The sequence below is a fragment of the Danio rerio genome, chromosome 6, assembly GCF_052040795.2.
Source record: "Danio rerio strain M-AB ecotype USA chromosome 6, GRCz13ab, whole genome shotgun sequence".
Classification (NCBI taxonomy): Eukaryota; Metazoa; Chordata; class Actinopteri; order Cypriniformes; family Danionidae; genus Danio; species Danio rerio.
The window spans coordinates 14252187-14275157 of record NC_141026.1 but is presented as its reverse complement, the minus strand read 5'-3'; the positions used below and the strand labels follow the sequence as shown (position 1 = coordinate 14275157).

The window sequence follows — 22971 nt, the reverse complement described above, 5'->3', positions numbered from 1 at the left end:
AAAGTCCTTTCAAAATTCAGTTTTTACACTTTTTTGCTGTAAACATTTTGTAAAGTAGTAATTAAAAAAAATTGAACTCAAAGAAAATTCTGCAAATTAGCTAATGATGAAGAAAATTTACATTTGTGAATATAATATTTACCCAATAAAATAAATTAATTGCCTATAAATTAGATGTTGTTTGACATGAGAAAAGTAACAAATTATATCACACATGGAAAAATCAATGTCAAGCTTATGTAAAAAAGACTTTAACGTAGGCATTTGACAAAAAGATGATCAATCGATTCGCTACTTGAGTTACAGAAGACGCAATCTGAATTAGGATTACTGAATTTAGATACAATCTCGTTTGTGGGATAGATATTGTCTAACGCTATTTTTTATATTTATATTTTATAGTAGGGATGTAACAATATTGTAAATACCCTCATACCGCAATAGTAATTTTTTTCAATATTACCGTAGGCACATGACTCAATAAAACTATATTTCTGAGAAAAGTTTGCTCAGGCGAATGAAGCGAATGGGAGGTAGCGGAAACTACAATTCCCATCAGCCTAGGCGTGGCCATCATCCTTTGCAGTCTGTTGTTACTACAGATCCAGTAATGCGGAAATGGAGTGTGTTGCTAGTAGCGGGGAAAAAAAAGAGCTGGAAATGATCGAACCTAAAGCGGGTTTTAAATCGGATGTGTGGAAGCATTTCGGTTTCTTTCTAAAAAGATACGAAAAAGGAGAAAAGGTGACAGACAAAGAACAAAACTATATGCAGGCACTGCCAGACTGTGGTGAAATATAAGTCTTGTTAGATTGATACAGACATTGACTTGTACCGCAAAGAGACCTCTATCTCACTCATAGCTTGTCCTCTCAAGTGGTGGAAAGACAATGCACAGCGTTACCCACTGCTGTCAACCTTGGCTAAATCATATCTCTCTGTCCCAGAAACCTCAGTCCCAAATGAGAGGGTTTTTTTCTGTTGCAGGGGACATGCCCAGAAATCCCAGCTTTTGCCAGATTATATTTATATGATAATTCTGCTTAAAAAAACTCTCTATCTAAGTGAGTGATTAAATGTTGAATGTGATGAGTTTTCAACAATACTAAATTGAAACTTTATTTTTTTTTACATGGTTTTATAGTTTTTTGTTATTAAAATTGAAAAATTGATGTTCCTGTTTCAAAACTTACAGATAGATGGCTAATTTGCATGTCATTGATGTGTTCAGTGCTAAGGTAAATAAGTACTTTTGGCACTTTTTTCGAGTCTTTTCATTAGTTTCGTTTTCCTGTAAATTACTCAATAAATACCGTACCGTGCCATTCATACCGAAGTATTACCGTACCGTGAAATTCTGATACCGTTACATCCCTATTTTATAGTGATCCTATTGTTGTTGCATTATTCGAGTTTATGTCAGTCCTCCTTGGTCATCCGTCAGAAACCCTAATCACCATAATAAAGTAATGAATCACTTGGCAGACAAATAGATCAAATATTTGTACCTATATCTGTATAACACAATATTGAGAAAATATGTCTAGATTGCAGATGAGGTTAAATACCCTCATTGAAAAAATACTATATAATACTGTTTTTGAAGCACACTCTAACTTGAATTAATCGGTTATGGTAATGGACTGTGATAATACAAGAACTCTTGTAATATAAATCAATAAATAGGATATATTAAAATACTATACACCACATAGTAAAAAACTAAAAGATATTACTCTCTGACTTAAATTCCTTGGTTGTGGTAATGTGCTCTATGCACTGCTAGAGTTTTAAAGCCAATGATAAACTTTCGGAAAAAGCTTAATGCGACTATTTTCAATTTCACTAGGTTGTTTTTACAGCATTGATGCTGTAATGTAATTTAATACAACACATTCAGTTAAATAGACTTAAGCATTCATTTAGTTGTTCAAGTGCAAAACGAGATGAAACATGGTTGTAACCACTACCGCCGTCAGTAGCAACAGGCTAGTGCAGAAATTCCATTGAAATGACTGGGGTAAAATAAACTGTGGGCGAGGCAGTGGTGCAGTAGGTAGTGCTGTTGCCTCACAGCAAGAAGGTGACTTGGTCGCTGGTTTGAGCCTAGGATCAGTTGCCGTTTCTGTGTGGAGTTTGCATGTTCTCCCGGCGTGCATGTGGGTTTCCTCCGGGTGCTCCGGTTTCACTTACAGTCCAAAGACATGCGGTAAAGGTGAACTGGGTAGGCTAAATTGTCTGTAGTGTAAGAGTGTGGATGAGTGTGTGTGTGGATGTTTCCCAGAGATGGGTTGCGGCTGGAAGGGCATCCGCTGCATAAAAACTTGCTGGATAAGTTGGCGGTTCATTCCACTGTGGCGACCCTGGATTAATAAATGGACTAAGCCAACAAGAAAATGAATGAATGAATGAATGAATGAATGAATGAAATAAACTGTCGTATTTTAAAGATATGGCATGGGGAAATGGAATTTAATGCAGTGCAACTGTCTGGTCTGAGACCCACTTTATATTGTATATCTGACAAGCAGTGAAGATCGCTGATTTTTAAAGAAATCAGATCTTAAACGTGACAATTTTGTAATAGAAAGACAGTTCACCAGAAGCCTGCTTTAAAATCAAAAGTCTGTGTGCATATAACCTATTATAGTCACTGTGGTAACACAGCAATTATACTAATATAAACAAATAAACAAACTAATACATAAATAAAAAATAATAATAATAAAAATAAAAAAATAGGGAATATTAAACTACAATACACTAAAAAATAAAGGGTATTACTATACTTATTATTATTAGTTCACTATAGTTAATACAGAATGCTGTAGCATTCATTAGCCAAGTACTGTACATACTCTAATATACAGTAATAATTTACTGCAGTAGCCTATAGTTCAAAAAAACTATAGTATTTTACATGTAACGGTTGTTTCAAACAAGGTAGCAAATACATTAAAAAACATGAGATACTAATTTCAATAGTCTATTTATGTAATGTAGTATTTCACTGATTTAATTGAAAAGTATATTTTTCATTTATCATCTCTTTAGAATGGTAAATAATTTTTTATTTGCAAAAAACAGTAACAATATTTGTATACAATACAGAATATGAATTACGAATTTAGAAAGAAAGAAAAAGAAAGAAAGAAAGAAAGAAAGAAAGAAAGAAAGAAAGAAAGAAAGAAAGAAAGAAAGAAAGAAAGAAAGAAAGAAAAAGAAAATGATATAAACTTGAGGGTACAGTAAGCCGTTTAAGAGTCATTCATTCATTCATTCATTCATTCATTCATTCATTTTCTTTTTCAGCTTAGTTTCTTTATTAATCAGGGGTCACCACAGCAGAAGTAATCCCACACTTATCCAGCATATGTTTTTATGCAGCGAATGCCATAGATAGATATTGTGTAACACTTTATGTAATTCTTTAACTTTGCTGGGAACACAAAATTTGTAAAGTAAGAGCTAAGCCTTTTTCCAATCAATTTTATCTATTACAGAATTCCAAAGAAATTTCCCCCTCAGAGTGATTCTTTTCTTTGACTGAAATTTCTTATATTTTTATTACTACAATTTAGGTCGTAAATGCCTTTGTCCTCAACTAGGTTCTTTTTCAACAATCGCTTTAAATGACAAGTGGCATCTCATTAAATGAGCAAGGTCACTTGGTATGGCCTTAATCATAGTATGAATTTCTTCACGAATAACAGGTAAATTATATTTAACCATAAAATCACCATATAAATAGAAGTTTCCTTGTGGATCAAGTAAGTCACAAAGAGAATACTTTTTTTAATGCCAATTCTTATCAAATCGATTGATTCTTTACTAAGAACTTTCGTTGTTCCATAGCTTCACTTTGTTCTATGTGATAATAACAGCGTGTGTTTTTTGTTTAGTGACGTTCGTCACATCCAATCGTACGGTCGTATAGCATGGGTTGTCTATTATGATTGGGCAAGGCGACAATGAAGGCGGTGCTTCACAAACACGGAAGCTCAAACCGCGATGTTTTGAAACTCCCCAACATTCGACAGCTTTCAAATCAACAAGTATTACGTTTAACAAACCCCTGTATAAAGCAAGTATAATTATTGCTTGACATTATAAAACAGTTTTACATACACAGCAGAGGTCGAGTGTAATTGATACGAGAAGTGAGATGAACTAACCAGCGTATTTACTAACAAGTCTGTTTTTCCGTGTTGTCTAGGAAACGGAAACGCGCAAGCTAAAGACGCAGGATGTGACTCGAGCCAACAATTTCAACTTCAGAAGTTAACTGCTGGCGAGCATGCAGCGGTCTGCTAGAGATAAAGACGGCCCGTCGTTGGACATTTATTCTGACGACGAGGAGACGATTGTGTTAGCAGAAAGAAGAACTGCGATGGAGGACACTAATGCAGATTCAAACGTGAGAAGCGAGAACCGCGGGGCAACGCCTGGGCGGCCACCTGTCCGGCAGAGGTACTGGAGGAACACACACCTGTGGCCCGCTCGTATCGGCTCTGTGCTGTGCAGCATAATCTTCGTATCGTTTATCGCAGTGTTGATCGCATTTCTTTACATCATTTTAAAAGGTAAACACAACTATATCTGTTTAATGCTATGATTCTCTTAAAGGGGCAGTTACCCAAAAATGAAAGTTCTGTAAACATTTAGTTTACCTTCACTTGTTTTGTTTTTCTTCTGTTGAACAATAAAGGACGATATACCAAATAATGTTTGGTGAAAAACACCTGTATTGACTTCTATAGTATTTTTGTTCCTAGTGTGGATGTCAGAGGCTGCTTTTTTTCCAGCTTTCTTCAAAATATCTTGTTTTCTGATCAACAACAAAAAAAAAAAAAATGTATTAAAGTTAATGGTGAGGACTTTTGGGGGGTATACTGCTCCTTTAAATTTCCAGCCAGTGCAATGTTATATTTGTTACTGTATGCACAATTTGATTAATAATTCTCTTGATTATAGATTTAAAAACAGAGAAGATAACCACTGAAGATGGATCAGAAGTGCGACTCCTAGGTTGGTCCAGCATAAACCTAAAATTTTGCTATATACGATATTAGATGGATGTTTTTAAACATGGCTTATTTTTTTTTACAGGTTTTTGGAGTATTTTGGTCCTGTCTTCTATGGCTGGAGTTTTGTGTTGCAGTTTCTCCTGGACTCTAACTTACTTTGACTCTTTTGAGCCAGGAATGTTTCCTCCAACTCCTCTTTCTTCATCCAGATACAAGTGAGCATGTTTTTTTTTTTTTAATCCTTACTCTAAAATTAAATCACCAAACCATAATATCTAAATCATGTTTGACTATAGTCATGACTATAGTCTTCTGCGATTTAGAACCCAGGCTTTTAATTATTATTATTTAATTATATATTTTTAAACCAAGTTTACATATTCTATCATTTGATCAGTTAGCAGGCTTACATTCATTACGTATTCATAAATTAAAAATAAAAATAAATAAATTGAAACAAATGAACTTTTCACAACCAGCTCTAAACTGGTTTTAGACAGCAATGTGTTCAAATTAACGGTGTGAAGTCAACACTTCAAAAATGCAAATTAGGTGTACCACAAGGCTCAATTTTGGGACCGTTGCTTTTCTGTTTGTATATAAATGATCTACCTGAAAGTTGCAAGGAGGTTGGTTGTCAAATGTATGCTGATGATACAATTATTTATGTAACAGCAGAAAATTCACAGAAGGCTGCAGAAATGTTAACTAATCAACTGGTCTGTATTTCCCACTGGCTGAAGGACAACTGTCTAACTCTAAATTACAACAAAACAGTTTCAATGTGTTTCTCCTCAAAAAACAGAGCACTAAATGCATTTAAAATCCAAATTGACCAAAAGGAAATTAAGGAAGTGAGTGAATTTAAATACCTAGGTGTCATCATAGACTCGAAGCTTAAGTTTGATGCCCACATCAAGAAAATGTCTAAGGCTATTAAGACAAATTTAAACAGTTTTCGTATGATAAGACCATATATATCTCTTAAAGCAGCGCAAATGTTTGTGCATGCTATGATATTTTAACGTATGTCTTATTGTGCAATAATCTGTGGTCAAGCAACCCAGTCAGTTGTTACGCCTGTAATATCTCTTTACAAACAAACTTTAAAAGTAATGGATCAGAAACCAATAAGATGGCACCATTGTCAAATTCTTAAAAAATATAATTTGTTAAGTTTTGATAGTTTTTTTTAAAGTTTTCGTTTTTAAAAAACATGTTTAAGTGTATACATGGTCTTGCTCCTAAAGTAGTTTGTGAGTTAATAAATAAATTTAGCAGTGATTGGGCGAAGACTAGAGGGGCAGTAAGTGGGAATTGTAGAATCCGCAGATGCAGAACCGCTGTGGGTCAGTCATCCTTTTCAGTTAAAGGTTCACATCTATGGAATGCCATGCCTGTTCATTTAAAGTTACAATCAGAACTCCCAGTTTTTTCTGTAAAGCTGAAAGAATGGTTGAAATCTTTACAGCAATGTGAACATTAAGCATTACTCTTTCAGGTTGGTCCCATTTACATTTCTCTTTATCCATATGGACTTGCATCTTATGTTTATGGCTCTGTAAATATTGTACATGTTTGCTGTATTGTGTTTTATTCTTGCCGGTTTTCTTTATTATTATTATTATTATTTTTCTTTTTTATAATGTAAAGCCTAACCAGGGACGAGGGCTTCAAATTAGCTTTATGCTATATGCCCTATGTACACAACATCGGTTATCTTTGTATAACAATGTGAAGTGTAGTGTCCCTGTAAAATAAACAAGCAAATAAAAAAATAAATAAAAATGAAATTAACAGCATTATTAAACATATGTCATCAAAATAAGGTCATAGTCCGCTGCCAAACATCTTGGCTGATGTGCACCTGATGCTAAACAAAGATAGCCATTTCCAAGCAGAACCTGGTTTGCATGATTGTTTCTGGGCAAGGTCTATATAATAATAATAATAATAATAATAATAATAATAATAATAATAATATTAAAGGACTAAGCCGAAAAAGAAAATGAATTAATAAAAATTAAGAATAATAATTATATGCCTATGGTTCTTCTGATATGTATGTAGGACTATTATTTTGAGGGTGGTGTCACAAGCTCAAATTTGGTTAGCCAATCAGAGCAAAAAGGGCGTTTCTGCACCGCCTATATGTGTAAAAACGAAAATCAAAAAAAAAAATTCTCTTTTTTTTTTGTTTTTTTTTTGTGAGCAACACAACATATAATTTAAGGCTATTTATCACTTTTTAAGATTTGAAGGTGTAAGTTGTTACTTTTAATTTTTAATCTGGCATTATAAACTAATATAAATGGCCTAAGTGCTAAAAGAATATCTCACTTTAGTATCATGATTATACTAAGTGCCAAAATAAGTGTTATCTGAAGTTGGAAAAGCCACACTGGAAAAAAAGTGAAGTGAGGTAGGAAGGAATTAAGACTGAATTAAGACTTCTGATGGCTGCAGTAAATCCCGTTTATGAGATAACTTGATGGGGTTGATGTTTGATGGCACCATAAATGTGTTCCGTAGATGACACATGATGAGCCTGTAGTCATCATTAAATATTTTTCTTGGTTATCTCTCTTGAATTTTTTCTGAATCATTATATGTGACATTCTGGAGACTAAGAGGCTGTTCTAAAACCAAATAGGAGAAACCTTTGTGTGTTTCAAGATTTTATAATTATTTTTTTTTTACTTTCTCAAAATTATTTTGAAAAAGGATTTTAATCTGAAATATTTTCTGTGACATTTGTGAGCCATTGATGAGAGATCCCAGGGGTAAAAAGCATTAAGAAGTGAATAGAGGAAGGTGGAGGGGTGGTGTGTGTTTCCACTTTAGCATCAAATCTGCACTCAATGCTGCTGGCAACGGTACAGTGCCACTGCTCTGGGGTGTGTCAATATTATGGCAGAGAACGCCTGTTTTGGGAAAACAGTGTTTACACATTTCTCGCACGTGCATTGTCACACGTGTAAGGAACGATCAATGCATAAAAACACAGGCATGCATTCAATATGTTTGTGTAAACTGAAAGTGTGGAGGAATAAATTCTCATAGTAGCCTAGATGTAAGTGATTTCACCTCAGTAATCCAGTTTCACAGACACTTGGAAGCATACATCAACATCTTGCTTTGCCTTCTTTCCACAGCTTTTGAAAACCAACAACTGTTAGTGAGCTAAGTAGAGTTTTGAGTAGAATTCTCAATATTTTCTGAGTAAAATAAAGGCCTAGTGTATGTTTTGCTTGTTTAGTTTTTTGTCTTCTCTCTGTTGTGCACCCTGTCCTGCTCTAGGTTCGGGTTCATTGGCTGATAAGGGTGTCATTCTTCATTTATTTATTTTCTTTTTCGGCTCAGACTCTTTATTAATTCAGGGTCGCCACAGCAGTATAAACCGCCAATTTATCCAGCAAGTTTTTATATGCGGATGCCCTTCCAGCTGCAACCCATCTCTGGAAAAAATCCATACACACTCATTCACACTTATACACTACGGACAATTTAGCCTACCCAAGTCACCTGTACTGCATGTCTTAGGGTTGTGGGGGAAACCGGAGCCGGATATTAAGTCTCTTTAACATTATTGAATGTTCATGCTGAATTACTAACATTTGTTGGCCAATATTCGTTACTAATATTTGAGTCACAGTTTTAAAGTTCAATTACAAACGGTTTATTTCATTTTCAAGATCTGCGGTAAACTGTTCTGCTGCCTTCAGTAGAATGGCAATAAACGTCTAGTAAAATGACATCTATACTCGCATTATTAGTATTTAACACTGAATAAAGCACATGAGATGTACCTGAGGTGATCATTGTCAGTTTTCTGTTGTTCAGCTGCAGGTAATAGAAGCCGTTAAATATAAATTTCAGGAGTTGGTTGGAACAAAAACTCCTTTTAATATGGAAAATATTCCTTCTATTGTGTGCTGTTGCTTTAATTAGAACACAACTTAAATCAGCCTTAAATCAGCCTTTAGGCTGGATAGTCGAGCACACTCCTGTTGATGTTGTCAATCTGGCAACCTGCGCTTGCATGCGTTTTGAACCAGGAGTGCAATACCTGATTCAACCACTGAGTGTCAAACTGACATACTGCACCTTTAGAACATATTTGCATTATATCCAATCATTCTATATTATTTCTCCTATTTTTTTTACACCTACATGCCTTCTCTTGGCACTAAGTTTGTAATTGTTCAAAAGCAACCCAAAAGATAAAAAAAAACATTTCTCAAATCCACACAGATGATTTTGGGAGATTCTTTTTAGAAATAGAGTACAAGTTAACATTCAACAAGAGAAACTCCAATTCCACATGAAGATGTGATCATCTCGATGACTTCAGGCTAATGGGCTCTAGACTCACCCATTATCAGGAATGTGAATTAATTTACTGCTGCAGCACCTGTGACATTCATTTCACTGATCCTGTAAGAACCATTCTTTTTTTTTTCAGTGCCTGATAACTGGTTGTCTCTACAAGAGGCTGTTTTCCCCCAGTCGCCGGTTCTGCTCAGGAGTGTAATACCCAGAGAAAGTAGAAGAGTTATAAGAACATGTTATCAAGGCTGTTACTCCGGCCTGAGGTTATTCACCCGTTTTTCCTATTTTGTTTTTTGCTGTCAGCTGCCTTAGAAGCTTGTCAGCTGGTAAAATAGAAAATTGTTCCCATCTCTTTGTGGTGGTTGGACTCACCCTTGCGAGAGCACAGACTCGGAGGAGAACAGAAAAGCAATTTTCCTGTAATTGCTTTTCATCTTGAGACCTGAATACTTGCACCAAGCGGAACATTCAAAAACTGTCCCAGAATTGGTCCGCAGGGATTTTGTGGGGCTCCAGGCCCATCAAATACGTCTAAATGTCCTTTATACCAAATGCTAATGCTTTTGGAAGAGAGAGGAAGCGGAATTTGCTTGAACTTTTTTATTATTATCGCTCTTTCCGAACTCACTGACTTTCTGAAATGAGAAATCCTTTATTTGATTTTTGAAGAGTTAGTTCGGACAAAAACGAAAGCTGTCACCATTTACTCAACCTCAAGTCATTATGAAAACCTGAGAGATATCTGACCTTTTGAAGGTCAGAAGCAAAACTGACACTTCACAAAGTTTATAGAGACAATATACAAGTTGAATAGTTCTTAAAGGGATAGCTCACCCAAAAATCTAAATTATCTTACAATTTTCTCTTTCTTGTTTGGTTTGACACTTTTATGGCTTATTTTATGGATATTTTGAAAATATCATAGTAGAAAAAAAATACTATGAAAGTCAATAGGAACCATCAACCAGTATCTTTCAAAATATCTTCTTTCGTGTTCAATAAAAGAAACTCAAATTGGTTTTAAACAAGTGAAGTGTGAGTAAATGATGACAGTGATTTCAAATTTTGTGTGAACTATCCCTTTAAGAAACCTCATCATTTCATATAATGAACAGATTTGATTTAGGCCTTTATGCCCAAATAAATATTCTGCATGCGTACATAAAGCACATCTACTATGCTAAACAGTAATGTTTGTTTGACATAACTGAAATGCTTTGGCCTCCTCAAAAATCTGGGAGATTTGTTCTTTTTTGCGAAGCTTTCAAAGTGACTCTTGAGAAGAATATTAAATAATTGTCCTATTCCTTTACAAAACTTTTACTGACAAAAAAAAATCAGAGTGGATATACTCAATTTTTCCATTTTTGTTTTTTAGGATGAATGAAAAAAGGATAAAGAGTTTGGAATGGAATGACTCCAAATTATAATAGTAACTATCTGGTAATGGTAACTATGCCCCTGTTTGCTAAATATTTGTAAGCTGCTAACAGGAAGTGTTGAACCACAGAAAGAATGCCACCAACAACCACCAGCTTAGACATATATACAGTGTTTAGCATATATGAGTACACCCCCTTCTGAAAATGAAAATTTGTGTCCCTTACTCAGTGAATATAACCAATAATATTCAGTGCTTTTAAACAAATCAGTTTTATTAAACAGTTATAGCAATTAAAATAAGAGTTTGGTCACTTAGCATCTTTAGGACTGAAAATTGAAAAAAAAAAAAATCTTGTTCAATAAAGCCTAATCCCAATTCTATGTTTCCCTTCAAAATGTACCCCTAAGAATTGGGACAGCACCTGTACAGATCATCATATGTCATCGCGATTTCTTTCTTCATATGAAATCTACGATCACGACTGCTATAGTTGTTCCAGTTTTTAGTATTTATCCTCAGGAAATCACTGAAGGCATATATCATGCTATCATAACGATATAATGCAGGCAATAAGATCAGAACTGTACTGTGTATTTACACCGTGGCCAAATTCATCTATGTAAACACACCGAAAACAACATTAACATTATAGCAGACACTGTAAATAGGTCATTCCTAGCCACTAGTCTTTTCTGACTGGGTATTTTTCGAGTGACATAATGTTGTGGGACTGCTATACAGGAGTTATTATTAGGAATTATAGATAGCGAAAATTAGCGCTTTTTTTATTTATTTATTTTTTATTTTAGCGTATTTTTTATTTATTTATTTTTTTAAATATTTTTTTTAAAGCATGTAAAACATAAATGTGGTTATGAATGAATTAAAGCGTGCTTATTTGTTGTAAAAATTCATAATAATGACAAAAAATACTAATTTGTGCATTTCCTTATTTCCGTGTGCAACCATGCTGTCGTTGTAGATGGTGTATTTTGGAAAATTTTCTTACGTCTTGATTTCAAGTGTGGTCCTGGAAAATCTCTGTTTCAAAGGCTATCTAGCCCTTCTTCTTAGCCCTACGCCTTTAAGCTATAGAGAATTGGGACACCGCTACCCCTTCATGTGAACGCGCAAAACAAGGGGTAAGGATTAGAGGAAGGACTAAGGGGTAGAATTGGGAATGGGCCATATAATATTTTTACCTAACATTAATTTGAGTGTTCAAATTTTTAACTGCGATCTTAAGTTTTTTTTTATGTTAGATTAGTTCTAGTTTTGGCTGTATATGCACAAATATATTATTGTAAAGTATGCTATAGAAAATATTAATTTTAAAGAGAGACCTGTGAGTGCTGTAATCATTTAGGATGAAAACTGTTTTTCAGAAAGCACCACAAAAATCTTTCTCTCATTGAAAAATTTTTTTAAAGTTTGGGCTCATTATTACACATTATTGGAATATTTTAGTAAAATGCAAGGTTATATTCACTTATAACATTTTAAATTACTATATTTTTGTTGTTTATTTTAAATTTTTGTCTAAATAAATTAAGGATTATTATATTAGACCATTTTTTTATTAGCAGCCATAACATGACACTAACTATTACCTTTTAATATAACAGTCAGAACATTTAGCATCACCTGAGGGCCCAGAATGTGTTTTTTACAGGGCTCAACAATAAGGACTGCCCGATAGCCCAGGGCCAGCGTGAGAGATGCTGGGGACAGTAGACAGAATCGTTACTGGCCCGATCAGGGCAGTGCTGCCTTGTCAGTAAATTTTAATAGAAGGCAACATAACCCCAACATCAAATTATGAGGCTAAAAGAAAATGTCTGCTTTTAACGTTGTGGAAACATTTAAATGGGTACAGCACGATAAAAAAAAAGGAAGTGATGTTTTGCTTAGTTTGCCGTCATTTTTAGGTCAGCCACATTTTGTTTTGCAATAAAACACCTGCACATTTTCCACCCTCTATATTTTACTGCTAAATATTTTTTTTAAAAATTCAAATATTTAATGTCTAGATTCACACACAATATTTTGTGATGCATTATTTAATATATGTGGCTAAGAAATAGCAATTAACTTTTTTCTTTTTTTTTTTGGTGGGGCCAGTGAGAATTTTGGCAGGACAAGTAAAAATCTGAACCACTGGTCCGATCGGGCCAGTTGGAAAAATCCTTAGTGTTTAACCCTGTACTATCTACTGCTCATGCTGCACCATTGACAATTTAAAGTTAGCCGAAATGTCCACTATGGTTGAAATAGTTTAAATTAATTGCAAAGCTGAAAATATGCTATGTTAAAAAGCATTATTAGGGCAGTAAATATATTTGAGATGTGTTTAGGATGAGTTGTTAAACCGAGGTTCCTGACTCTCTGTGGTCACTAAAAATCCCTTGGCACTTCTCATAAAGAGCAGAGGTCTAAGAAATTTTATTGTGTCGGTGCCAATAGCCTAGTGGTTAGTGTATCGACACATAGCACCGCGGTGCTCGCAGCGACCCGAGTTCGAATCCCGTCTCGAGGTGCTTTGCTGATCCTTCCCCTATCTCTGCTCCCCACACTTTCCTGTCTCTATATCTCCACTGTCCTATCAATAAAGGTGAAAACCCTAAAAAATAATTATAAAAAAAAAAGAAATTTAATTGTTATCATTAAAACATACTTTGCTCACACATCTGAATTTTAGTTTTATGTTATTTTATTTTTTATGCAAGTCTTCAATCAGTCATTCATTCATTTTCCTTCTGCCTAGTCCCTTAATTCATCAGGGGTCGCCACAGCGGAATGAACCGCCAACTTATCTAGCATATGTTTTAGACAGCAGATACCCTTCTAGCTGCAACCTAGTACTGGGAAAAACCCATACACACTCATTCACACGGCCAATTTATTTATTCAAATCGCCCATAGCGCATGTTTTTGGACTGTGGGGGAAACCAGAATACTCTGAGAAAACCCACACCAACACGGGGAGAACATGCAAACTCCACACAGAAATGGCAACTGACCCAGCCGGGATTTAAATCAGCAACCTTCTTGCTGTGAGGTGACAGTGCTAACCACTTCATCCCTATGTAAGTCTTGTTATGCTATATCATCATCAAATATCAGAAGTCATAAAGTTCTTTACTTGTAAGTTAATTTACCAATACTGGAAAACATCACTATTAATGTTTAACCAGGAATTTATTTAGTATAGAAGTGCTTTTATTTTTTACATAATTCACACATTTTTGTGGTCATGGAACACCATGTTGCTTTTGGATGCTGGATGTGGATTCATCTCTGTAATTAATAAGAAAATTAAACGACACAGCGAACATAGGTGCAGCGAGATACAGTCCAGGGCATTAGTCAGACTTCCTCAGTGGTTTACTCGTTGCATAAATGATGAAGTGTTAGGAGAGTGCGAGGATATGCTGTTAGCCCATCAGACTGCATTCTCGTGTATTTCCAGTGACCTTAGTACTTCTGACATTTATTACCAAGAGCTTGGTGTACACAGCGTGGGAGGGGGAGACACGTGTATAGCGGGAATGCTGTGACAAGCTGTTGCTGTTTTCTAATTTAATATACTTTGTAATTACCTGACTTTAGATTTAATGACCCAGTCTTGAGTAAACCAAAGATTTTGAACTTTTAGAGCACACTCAAATGAATGCATACTGTGCACTCAGCAGCCACTTAATTATTCAACAAGGTATTAAAAAAATATACCTTAGAGATTTTAGTCCATATTGGCATGATCGCATGACGCAGTTGCTGCAGATTAGTCGGCTGCACATCCATGATGCGAATCTCCCGTTCCACCACATCCCAAAGGAGCTCTATTGGATTGAGATCTGATGGCTGTGAAGGCCATTTGAGTACATTGAACTTATTGTCATGTTTAAGAAACCAGTCTGAGATGATTCGTACTTCATGACATGGCGCGTTATCCTCCTGGAAGTAGCCATCAGAAGATGTATACACTGTGGTCATAAAGGGATGGACAGGTAGGCTGTGGTGTTGACACGATGCTCAATTAGTACTAATGGGCCCAAAGTGTGCCAAGAAAATGTTCCCGATACCATTATACCATCACCAGCAGCTTCAATCGTTGATACAAGGCAAGATGGATCCATGCTTTTATAGTGTTAACAACAAATTCTGACCCTACCATTCAAATGTCTCAGCAGAAATCAAGACTCATCAGACCAGGCAGCTTTTTTCCAATCTTCTATTGTCCAATTTTGGTGAACCTGTGCAAATTTTAGCCTCAGTTTCCTTAGCTGACAGGAGTGGCACCCGGTGTGATTTTCTGCTGCTGTAGCTCATCCACCTCAAGGGGACGTGTTGTGCGTTCAGAGATGCTCTTCTGCATACCTCGGTTGTAATGAGTGGTTATTTGAGTTACTGTTGCTTTTCTATCAGCTTGAACCAGTCTGGACATTCTCCTCTGACATCAGCAAGGCATTTGCGCCCACTGAACTGCGACTCACTGGATATTGTTTCTTTTTCTGACCATTCTCTGTAAACCCTTGAGATGGTTGTTCGTGAAAATCCCAGTAGATCAGCAGTTTCTGAAATGCTCATACCAGCCCGTCTGGCACCAACAAACATGCCACGTTCAAAGTCACCTAAATCATTGTTTTTCCCAATTCCTGTTTCTCGGTTTGAACTGCAGCAGATCATCTTGACGATGTCCACATGCCTAAGTGCACTTTGTTGCTGCAATGTGGTTGGCTGATTAGAAATTTGCGTTAACGAGCAATTGGACAGGTGTACTGAATAAAGTGTCTGGTGAGTGAAGTCAAATGTATATTATGACCAAAACTAAAATAATGCAGCCTATCATATTATAACTTCAGTTGTTTATTTGTTTTTGAGTATCTTTCTTTTGTTAAGTCTGCCCGAACCAGAAGTGAGGCTTTTATTTCAGTATGTTGGCGTACTTCCAACTGAAATGAAATATTGAGTTAGGGGGTTGGGTTTTTGCACATCATTTTCTCATAGCAAACTAACAGTAAGAAGGCATGGCTGAAGCAAACAAGAAACTGAAACATACACATTTTTAATTCATAACCTAACCAGTGGAATTTCCCCCTGCCAGTTATTTTGGCTTTTATTCCTGTTAATAAATATTTTTTAAAAAGACATATTACAAGAGTCTCACTGCGGTGAGTGCATTGTTATATGCAACCTAGTGTTGGGCAATATGCAAAATTTTTAGATCGCCATATCGTCCCCCTGTGAAATCGACAATACATGATACTATCGCATGGGTGAGCGGCAGTGGTATGTTTACGTATTTGTTAATTTATTTAATTATTTCTAAATGTATGTAATAACCTTTCAACTGATTTTTTAAAACTTATTTACTAGTCAATTGCTTTACATTTTGTCTGAGAAAATAATTAAAATCAATGAAAATCGTCAGAGCGTTAGTGTGCCAACATATGGTGCAGCAGCAATCTAGGTGTCCTAAGTTTGAGTGCCAGCTCGTGGACCTTTTCTTATCCTACCCCCTCTCTTTCCCACTTCCCTTCCTATCAGCCTACTGTCCTTTCTGATAAAGGCTAAAATGCAAAAAAATAAATAAATAAAAAAAAAAAAAAAAAATATATATATATATATATATATATATATATATATATATATATATATATATATATATATATATATATATATATATATATATATAATATCTAATAATATAATAAAAACATCCAAATAGGGTATGAGACTTAAACTATTTCAAACATAAGACACTGTTGCGATCAACGATCTTCGCCAATACACGATACTATTGTCTATCGGCACAACTCGGCACAACAACCGCAACCTGATGTGCCATAAACTCACGCTTTCTTTAATATGTGCAAAAAAAGAGAATGCAAGTCTCTCATACATTTTAATTAAAACAGCATGTAAACATTCATTATAGCCAATTTATTTGGTATTTGGCTGAAACTGTGGAGATTAAAGGCCAGCACTCATGTAGAATCCACATTTTTACTTTAGCAAATCAGTTAGAGTGGCCATGGACAATTTAATTAATAATCAAATGCCTGACAGATTGTTAGAAACAGTAATTCTTTTTTATCTTGTATTGTCAGACTGTCAGTTTAATGTATTCATTAAATAAACATAAATAAATGTGTCCTTCAATTATTTTATTATAACAAAGTTTTGAAATTCGTCTTAGTCCCTGATTTATCAGAGGTCACCACAGTGGAATGAACCACCAACTACTGGCATATGTTTACACAGCAGATGCCCTTCCAGCCACATCCCAGTACTGGGAAAATAAATCTTTCATTAAAAAGAAAATAGATGTCACACCTTTTAAAGTTGAGTATATTTACAGTACTAATGATAACATAATGAACTTTGGAAGGACAAAAAGAATAAATAAATAATTACATTACAGATAAAATAATCTAAATCAAAGTAAAGTGTTCAATTAACCAAGTCTTCGATTTTAGGTTATATCGCCCAGGCCTATATCAAACTGACATCAACAGAGAAGGATCACCACTCTAATCAGAGAAGTAAACAGTTCGAATTTGATTTAGAGATTCATAATTGTTCGCCTAAATCTAACAATTTGTGCTAGCAAAATAAACACTGTCAATTTTTATTTCACATGGACTTTAACCACCAAAAAGAAAAGATCATTGGAAACCTTGGAATATTGGAAACAGTTAGCCACTGACATCCATAATTGAGGGAAAAATACAATATGGAAGTCAATACCTACTAGTTTCCAACTTTCTTCAAATTGTTTATATTTTTGTGTTCAACTAAACAAAGAAACCTCTTTGGGACTGCTCAAGGGTGAGTAAATGGTGGGAAGATGTTCCCTTTTGACTGAATTATCCCTTTAAAATTGTTTTCCAACTCCAATGTCTTCATGCTAGATGGCACCCCTGTGCTTCTCATTCATCAGAGGTGGTTAAAGGACAGGGAGCCCGTTTGAATCCAGCTCAAACGTGTCTTCACTGCTAGCTTTGAGCTTGCAAATGAGTTTAAAGCTGTGCTCCAATTTATGAATCTATATGCCAGTTTCTGATTGGCTGTTTGGGAGGAACACTATTGATTGTGTCTGGAGGCTTGGCGATAAAACCCAGGGTCACTCCATCGGCGAGCGAGTTGGTTATCTAATCACGCAGCGGTGCTCCGACGGTGTCTGTCCTAAACCCAACTTACACAGAACGCAAACAGGCTATCGACCAGCTAGCAGCCGAATGGGGGTGGTATTGACTGACCCCCACAGAACTGTGACTGGGTCTGCTTGTTCCTTCACGCTTGCATAGCTCCAGTTCCCCACCACAACACAGCAGTGGTCGACACACACACCCTGTCCTATTGGCGTTCTCCATTTCGCTTCTCACAGTATGTCGCAGCGCTGCTCTAGCAATTAGCCTCTCGCATTATCCTCAAATGACTCTAATGCTAATAGAAGCTTTCCTTCATTCTTTCCAGATATGCGCACACACACACACACACACACACACACACAAGTGTAATGCACCCATTACTTTGTTTCCATAGAAACCCAACCTTTCAATCATTGAGTGCATATGGTCACAGTCGGTTGTTAGCGGCTCTGTCTTTAGCAGATAAGCTTAACATTATCTACTTCCGTGCTAGGTGAGGTTCAGGGAGCGAACGAACGCCACAACAATTGATCTGCTGAATTAACTGGCTAATAGAAATTAGTTTAGTCTTTTAGTGCTTTGGGTTTTTTAGTCGTGCTGTTCCCTGATTAGATCTAAAGTCTGTAAATTATCTGAACGGATGGCCTTAATTATAATCTGTTCTCAAATGGTTTTGCTATTGATGTGGTGGGAAATAGCTGGCCCGCTAATATTTCGCATCAAGGCTGTTGTCTGACTGAAGTGTTATTAAGTTGGATGTGTCTTTGGAATAGATGAACCTTTAACAGACACAAGTTGATAAAGCTCTATCAGAGCGTGTGATATGTCTGCTTGAGATTTATTTGCTTTATCTGTGTCATGGCTATTTAGTTCTGTTATTCAAAAAAGATTAAAGCACAGTGTTTTGGAGAATTTTTGTCTATATTTTAAAAAAAGAAAACATGACTTTGAAAACACACACACATAAAGTACCAGAAGTTTACATACACTCTAAAAAAAAGGAACATTTTTAAAAAATGTCTGATGGTAAATCATACTAAACGTTTACTATTTTTGGTCCGTTAGGATTACATAAATGATTTGCATTTGCTAAAGGCCAGAATAATGAGAGGTTTAATGAGAATTTTTTTTTGTAATTTCTAGACAGTCAAAAGTTTCATTCATTTCCTTGGTATTTTTTTAGCTTGACTTTTAAACTATGTAACTTTGTTCAAATGTTTTGGGTATACTTCCACAAGCTTCTCACAATAATTTGCAGGAATGTTGGCCCATTCCTCCTGACAAAACTGGTGTATCTGAGTCAGATTTGTTGGCTGTCTTGCTCGCACAAGCTTTTTCAACTCTGCCCACAAATTTTCTATAGGATTAAGATCAGGGCTTTGTGATGGCCACTCCAAAACATTCACTCCGTTGTCCTTAAAGCACATTTTAACAAATTTGGCAGTGTGCTTAGGGTCATGGTCTGTTTGGAAGGCCCATTTGTGGCTAAGTTTTAATTTCCTGGCTGATGTTTTGAGATGTTGCTTCAGTATTTCTACATAATGTTCTTTCTTTATGATGCCATCTATGCTGTGAAGTGGACCAGTCCCTCCTGCAGCAAAACAGCCCCACAACATGATGCTGCCGCCCCCGTACTTTACAGTTGGGATGATGTTCCTAGGCTTGTAAGCTTTCCCCTTTGTCCTCCAAATGTAACACTGGTCATTATGGCCAAACAGTTCAATCTTAGTTCTATCAGACCACAGGACATGTCTCCAAAAATTATTCGTTTTCCAATGTAATTTAGCAAATTGTAATCTGGCTTTTTTGTTGATTCTGGCTTGTTGATTTTCCCATGTTGTCACACAAGCAAGCAGTGTGTTTGAGGTTTTCCTTAAATACTGTTCTACAGTTGTGCCCTCTAATTTACTCAGATGTTGTCAATTAGCCAATCAGAAACTTGCAAAGCCTTGACACCATCATCTGAGCTTTTTCAGAGGCATAATAATCTTATTCTATGTAAACTTGACTTTCAAGAAAAGCTATAACAATTTCTCAAAATATCACTCATTATTCTGCTATTGAGCATAACAGAAACAAATTTGATAATCTTAAGTTGCCTAAAAGAGAAAAAAGTTTAGTCTCATTAACATCTGAAAAAATGGTTATGTGCCTTTTTATACAGTGTATGTAAACCTCTGGTTTCAACTGTACATAGAGAGCTTGACATTAAAGGGATAGTTCACCCAAAAATGAAAATTTACTCACTATATACAATTAGTTCCAAAGTTTCTTTCTTCGGTTGAACACAAAAGAAGATATTTTCAAGAAAGCTGAAAACTATTTTACTTCCATAGTAGGAAAAACAAGTCAATGGTTACAGGTTTCCAACATGTTATGTTTGAAAAGAAAGAAACTAATAAAGGTTTGTAAGAAGTGAACAAATGATGAACAATAGCTGCATCCCTAATGGCACACTGTATACTATGCACTTACACACTCAACAGCATAGCATATGAATGAAGTGTCATACCAAATGGAACACTAATGTTTTTTCACTAAGTGGAAATTCAAACCGTTTCCCAAATGATGTTTGACCGTTTCCAAATAAATTGAGAGGGTGCTCGCTGCAGAGCCATTTGAGCAGAGCTGAGCTCCAGCGAGGGGAGCATGAGCTCTCGCTCTGCCTCCTGTAAGCTGTTTTAATGCGTACACCAACCCCACCCCTAACCCTACCCCCAGTGACATCACTCGCAGAAGAAGTGCAAAAAAGGTGGAGCTCAAGCTCCCCCTCGCCGGAGCTCAGCTCGCCCAAATGGCTCTGCAGCGAGCACCACTTGAATAAATTACCAAACTACCAAATAACACCCGAGTATAACCGCAATAACCATCGGGAGGCAGTATAATCACTCTCGTTGAAGAATTTAGCTTTTACAATGCAAAATAAATAATCAGTATCAAAGCCCGAAAGCTCAGCCCCTTCCACTACGTGAGCAAAGCAACGGCCGTTGAGTGTGTGAAGGATACAAATATTCTATACTTTTGTTTAACGGTTGAATAAGTGCATCATCTGGGTATTTAAAGTGCACTTATTCTTTGTTGAATTTCAGTGTGAACGCTCTACTTACACTATTTATACTAAAAAATAGGATGCGATTTGGGACGCACCTTATGCCTTTAATGCTTGTCTGGGACAAATGAATATTTTGCATGAGTAAGAAGGAAAAAATGTCCTTGCCCAATCGGACAAATAACTTGCATCCCAACGGCTTGTAGATAACATGCATTTTCTAAAGTTGGAAAAGATAAGATGCTCTGAGAAAACTAATTTCTTTAAAGAATGGCAATTTTTTATAACTTACTTTAACTCTCTTAAGATCTTGCCTTCCATTTAATAGATGCACTGTTTGTTTTTACCTATTTTTATTTCATACTGTTTAATTGTAAATATTTACTGTCAACATTGACAATGTATCTGAACATTTGATTGTGATAGCTGGACTTAATTTTCTGTACACTTATTACTCTTGTTTCCATTTTTCTTTTCCCCTTTTATTATTAGTAGTATTTTTTTTAATTTTATTTGCTTTTTTATTATTTTTTATTTTCTTTTGTAAAAAAAAACAACAACAACAAAGATCTAACTATTTGTATTGATATAGTGTTTATTTTTCACAATAAAGAATTTAACATAAAAGTTACATTAATGATCGAATAGTTTTTTTTAATTGAGTCTTGGGGATTTAGATGTGACGGAGCATGTGATTTGTCGAATGTAGAGAAAGAATACACCCTTCACTGGCCGAGTCACTGTTCTGAGTCTGACCAAGATTAATCATTAACATTAATAATGTGAGATGTGTCTGCTTCAGTGGCACTTTGTCATTGACACTACAGGATGTGCAAATGACACTCATAAGGGACAGTATCCTCGCCAAACTGATAAATGTTTTTACTGTAAATAAAATGATTTGATTGTCTAATATAAATACAATGCCTATTATAAAGTAGCACCCTGATGTGTGCATCCATGAGCAATTAATGAAAAATTGAAGATCTAAGTAACAGTTTCAATGTAGCTTCAAATGTTCACAATCTCAGCCGAGGAATAATGGTCTAATCTAGCAATAATATCAGACATTTTATAACATCACAATCATTTGTTACCTCTTCCACTATCTCTCCTCCAAGCCCAGCGCTGCATGACTGAGGTGCTAGTGCCAAAATTTGGCTCTCTGCCAGACTTGCATCTTTGTGCTTCAACTAAGTCCTGAATCAGACTTACAGTAATAGAGGTGGGACAAGCATGCCAAATATGCTTTTACTAGCTACAACTTCTGTTTAAGCTTGATTAAATGTGACATGCACACAAACTTGTACTCTACCTGATAAAAGTAGTCAATCCCAGTTGTAAGAGCAAAAAATAATAACTTGACTTCTAGTTGATCACTTGGGAAAAGTGGCAGAAGGTTTATTTATTCATTTATTTATTGCAGTGGCAGAAGTTTTTGTTTTTTTTTCACATCAAATTTCACATCAAAGAAGGTCAAGGTGCTCCATAGTTGGCCAACCCAGTCCTAAGTAGAAAATTTAAAATCAAGGCATGATCATTCATTCATTCATTTTCTTGTCGGCTTAGTCCCTTTATTAATCTGGGTTAGCCACAGCGGAATGAACCGCCAACTTATCCAGCAAGTTTTTACGCAGCGGATGCCCTTCCAGCCCATCTCTGGGAAACATACACACACTCATACACTACGGACAATTTAGCCTACCCAATTCACCTGTACCGCATGTCTTTGGACTGTGGGGGAAACCGGAGCACCCGGAGGAAACCCACGCGAAGGCAGGGAGAACATGCAAACTCCACACAGAAACGCCAACTGAGCCAAGGTTCGAACCAGCGACCCAGCAACCTTCTTCCTGTGAGGGGACAGCACTACCTACTTCGCCACTGCCTCGCCCAAGGCATATATATAAATTTTTTTTTTTGTAAAATAAGCGTAATCTAGAAGCCTTTGCCATAAGCCACTTCTGAGACCAAATGATCGATAATAGAAGTTATTATTTATTGTTCCTAAAACTTGGATAGGCA

General features: G+C 35.9%; 1 protein-coding gene across 9 annotated transcripts in view; it reads left to right on the top strand.

Moving 5' to 3' along the window:
* Nucleotides 1-4106: 4106 nt before the first annotated feature.
* arl6ip6 (ARF like GTPase 6 interacting protein 6) overlaps nucleotides 4107-22971 on the top strand; it is a 31286-nt gene continuing 12421 nt past the window's right edge. For 7 of the 9 annotated variants that reach the window (XR_015492435.1, XR_015492436.1, XR_015492439.1 and 4 more), the window contains exons 1-3: nucleotides 4243-4583; nucleotides 4975-5028; nucleotides 5110-5242. Coding sequence is in view for 4 of the 9 variants with exons in the window: in XM_087254755.1 (XP_087110881.1) it covers nucleotides 4298-4583; nucleotides 4975-5028; nucleotides 5110-5242 (473 nt within the window). In the remaining 5 variants the exon portion in view is untranslated. 9 annotated transcript variants of the gene reach the window in all.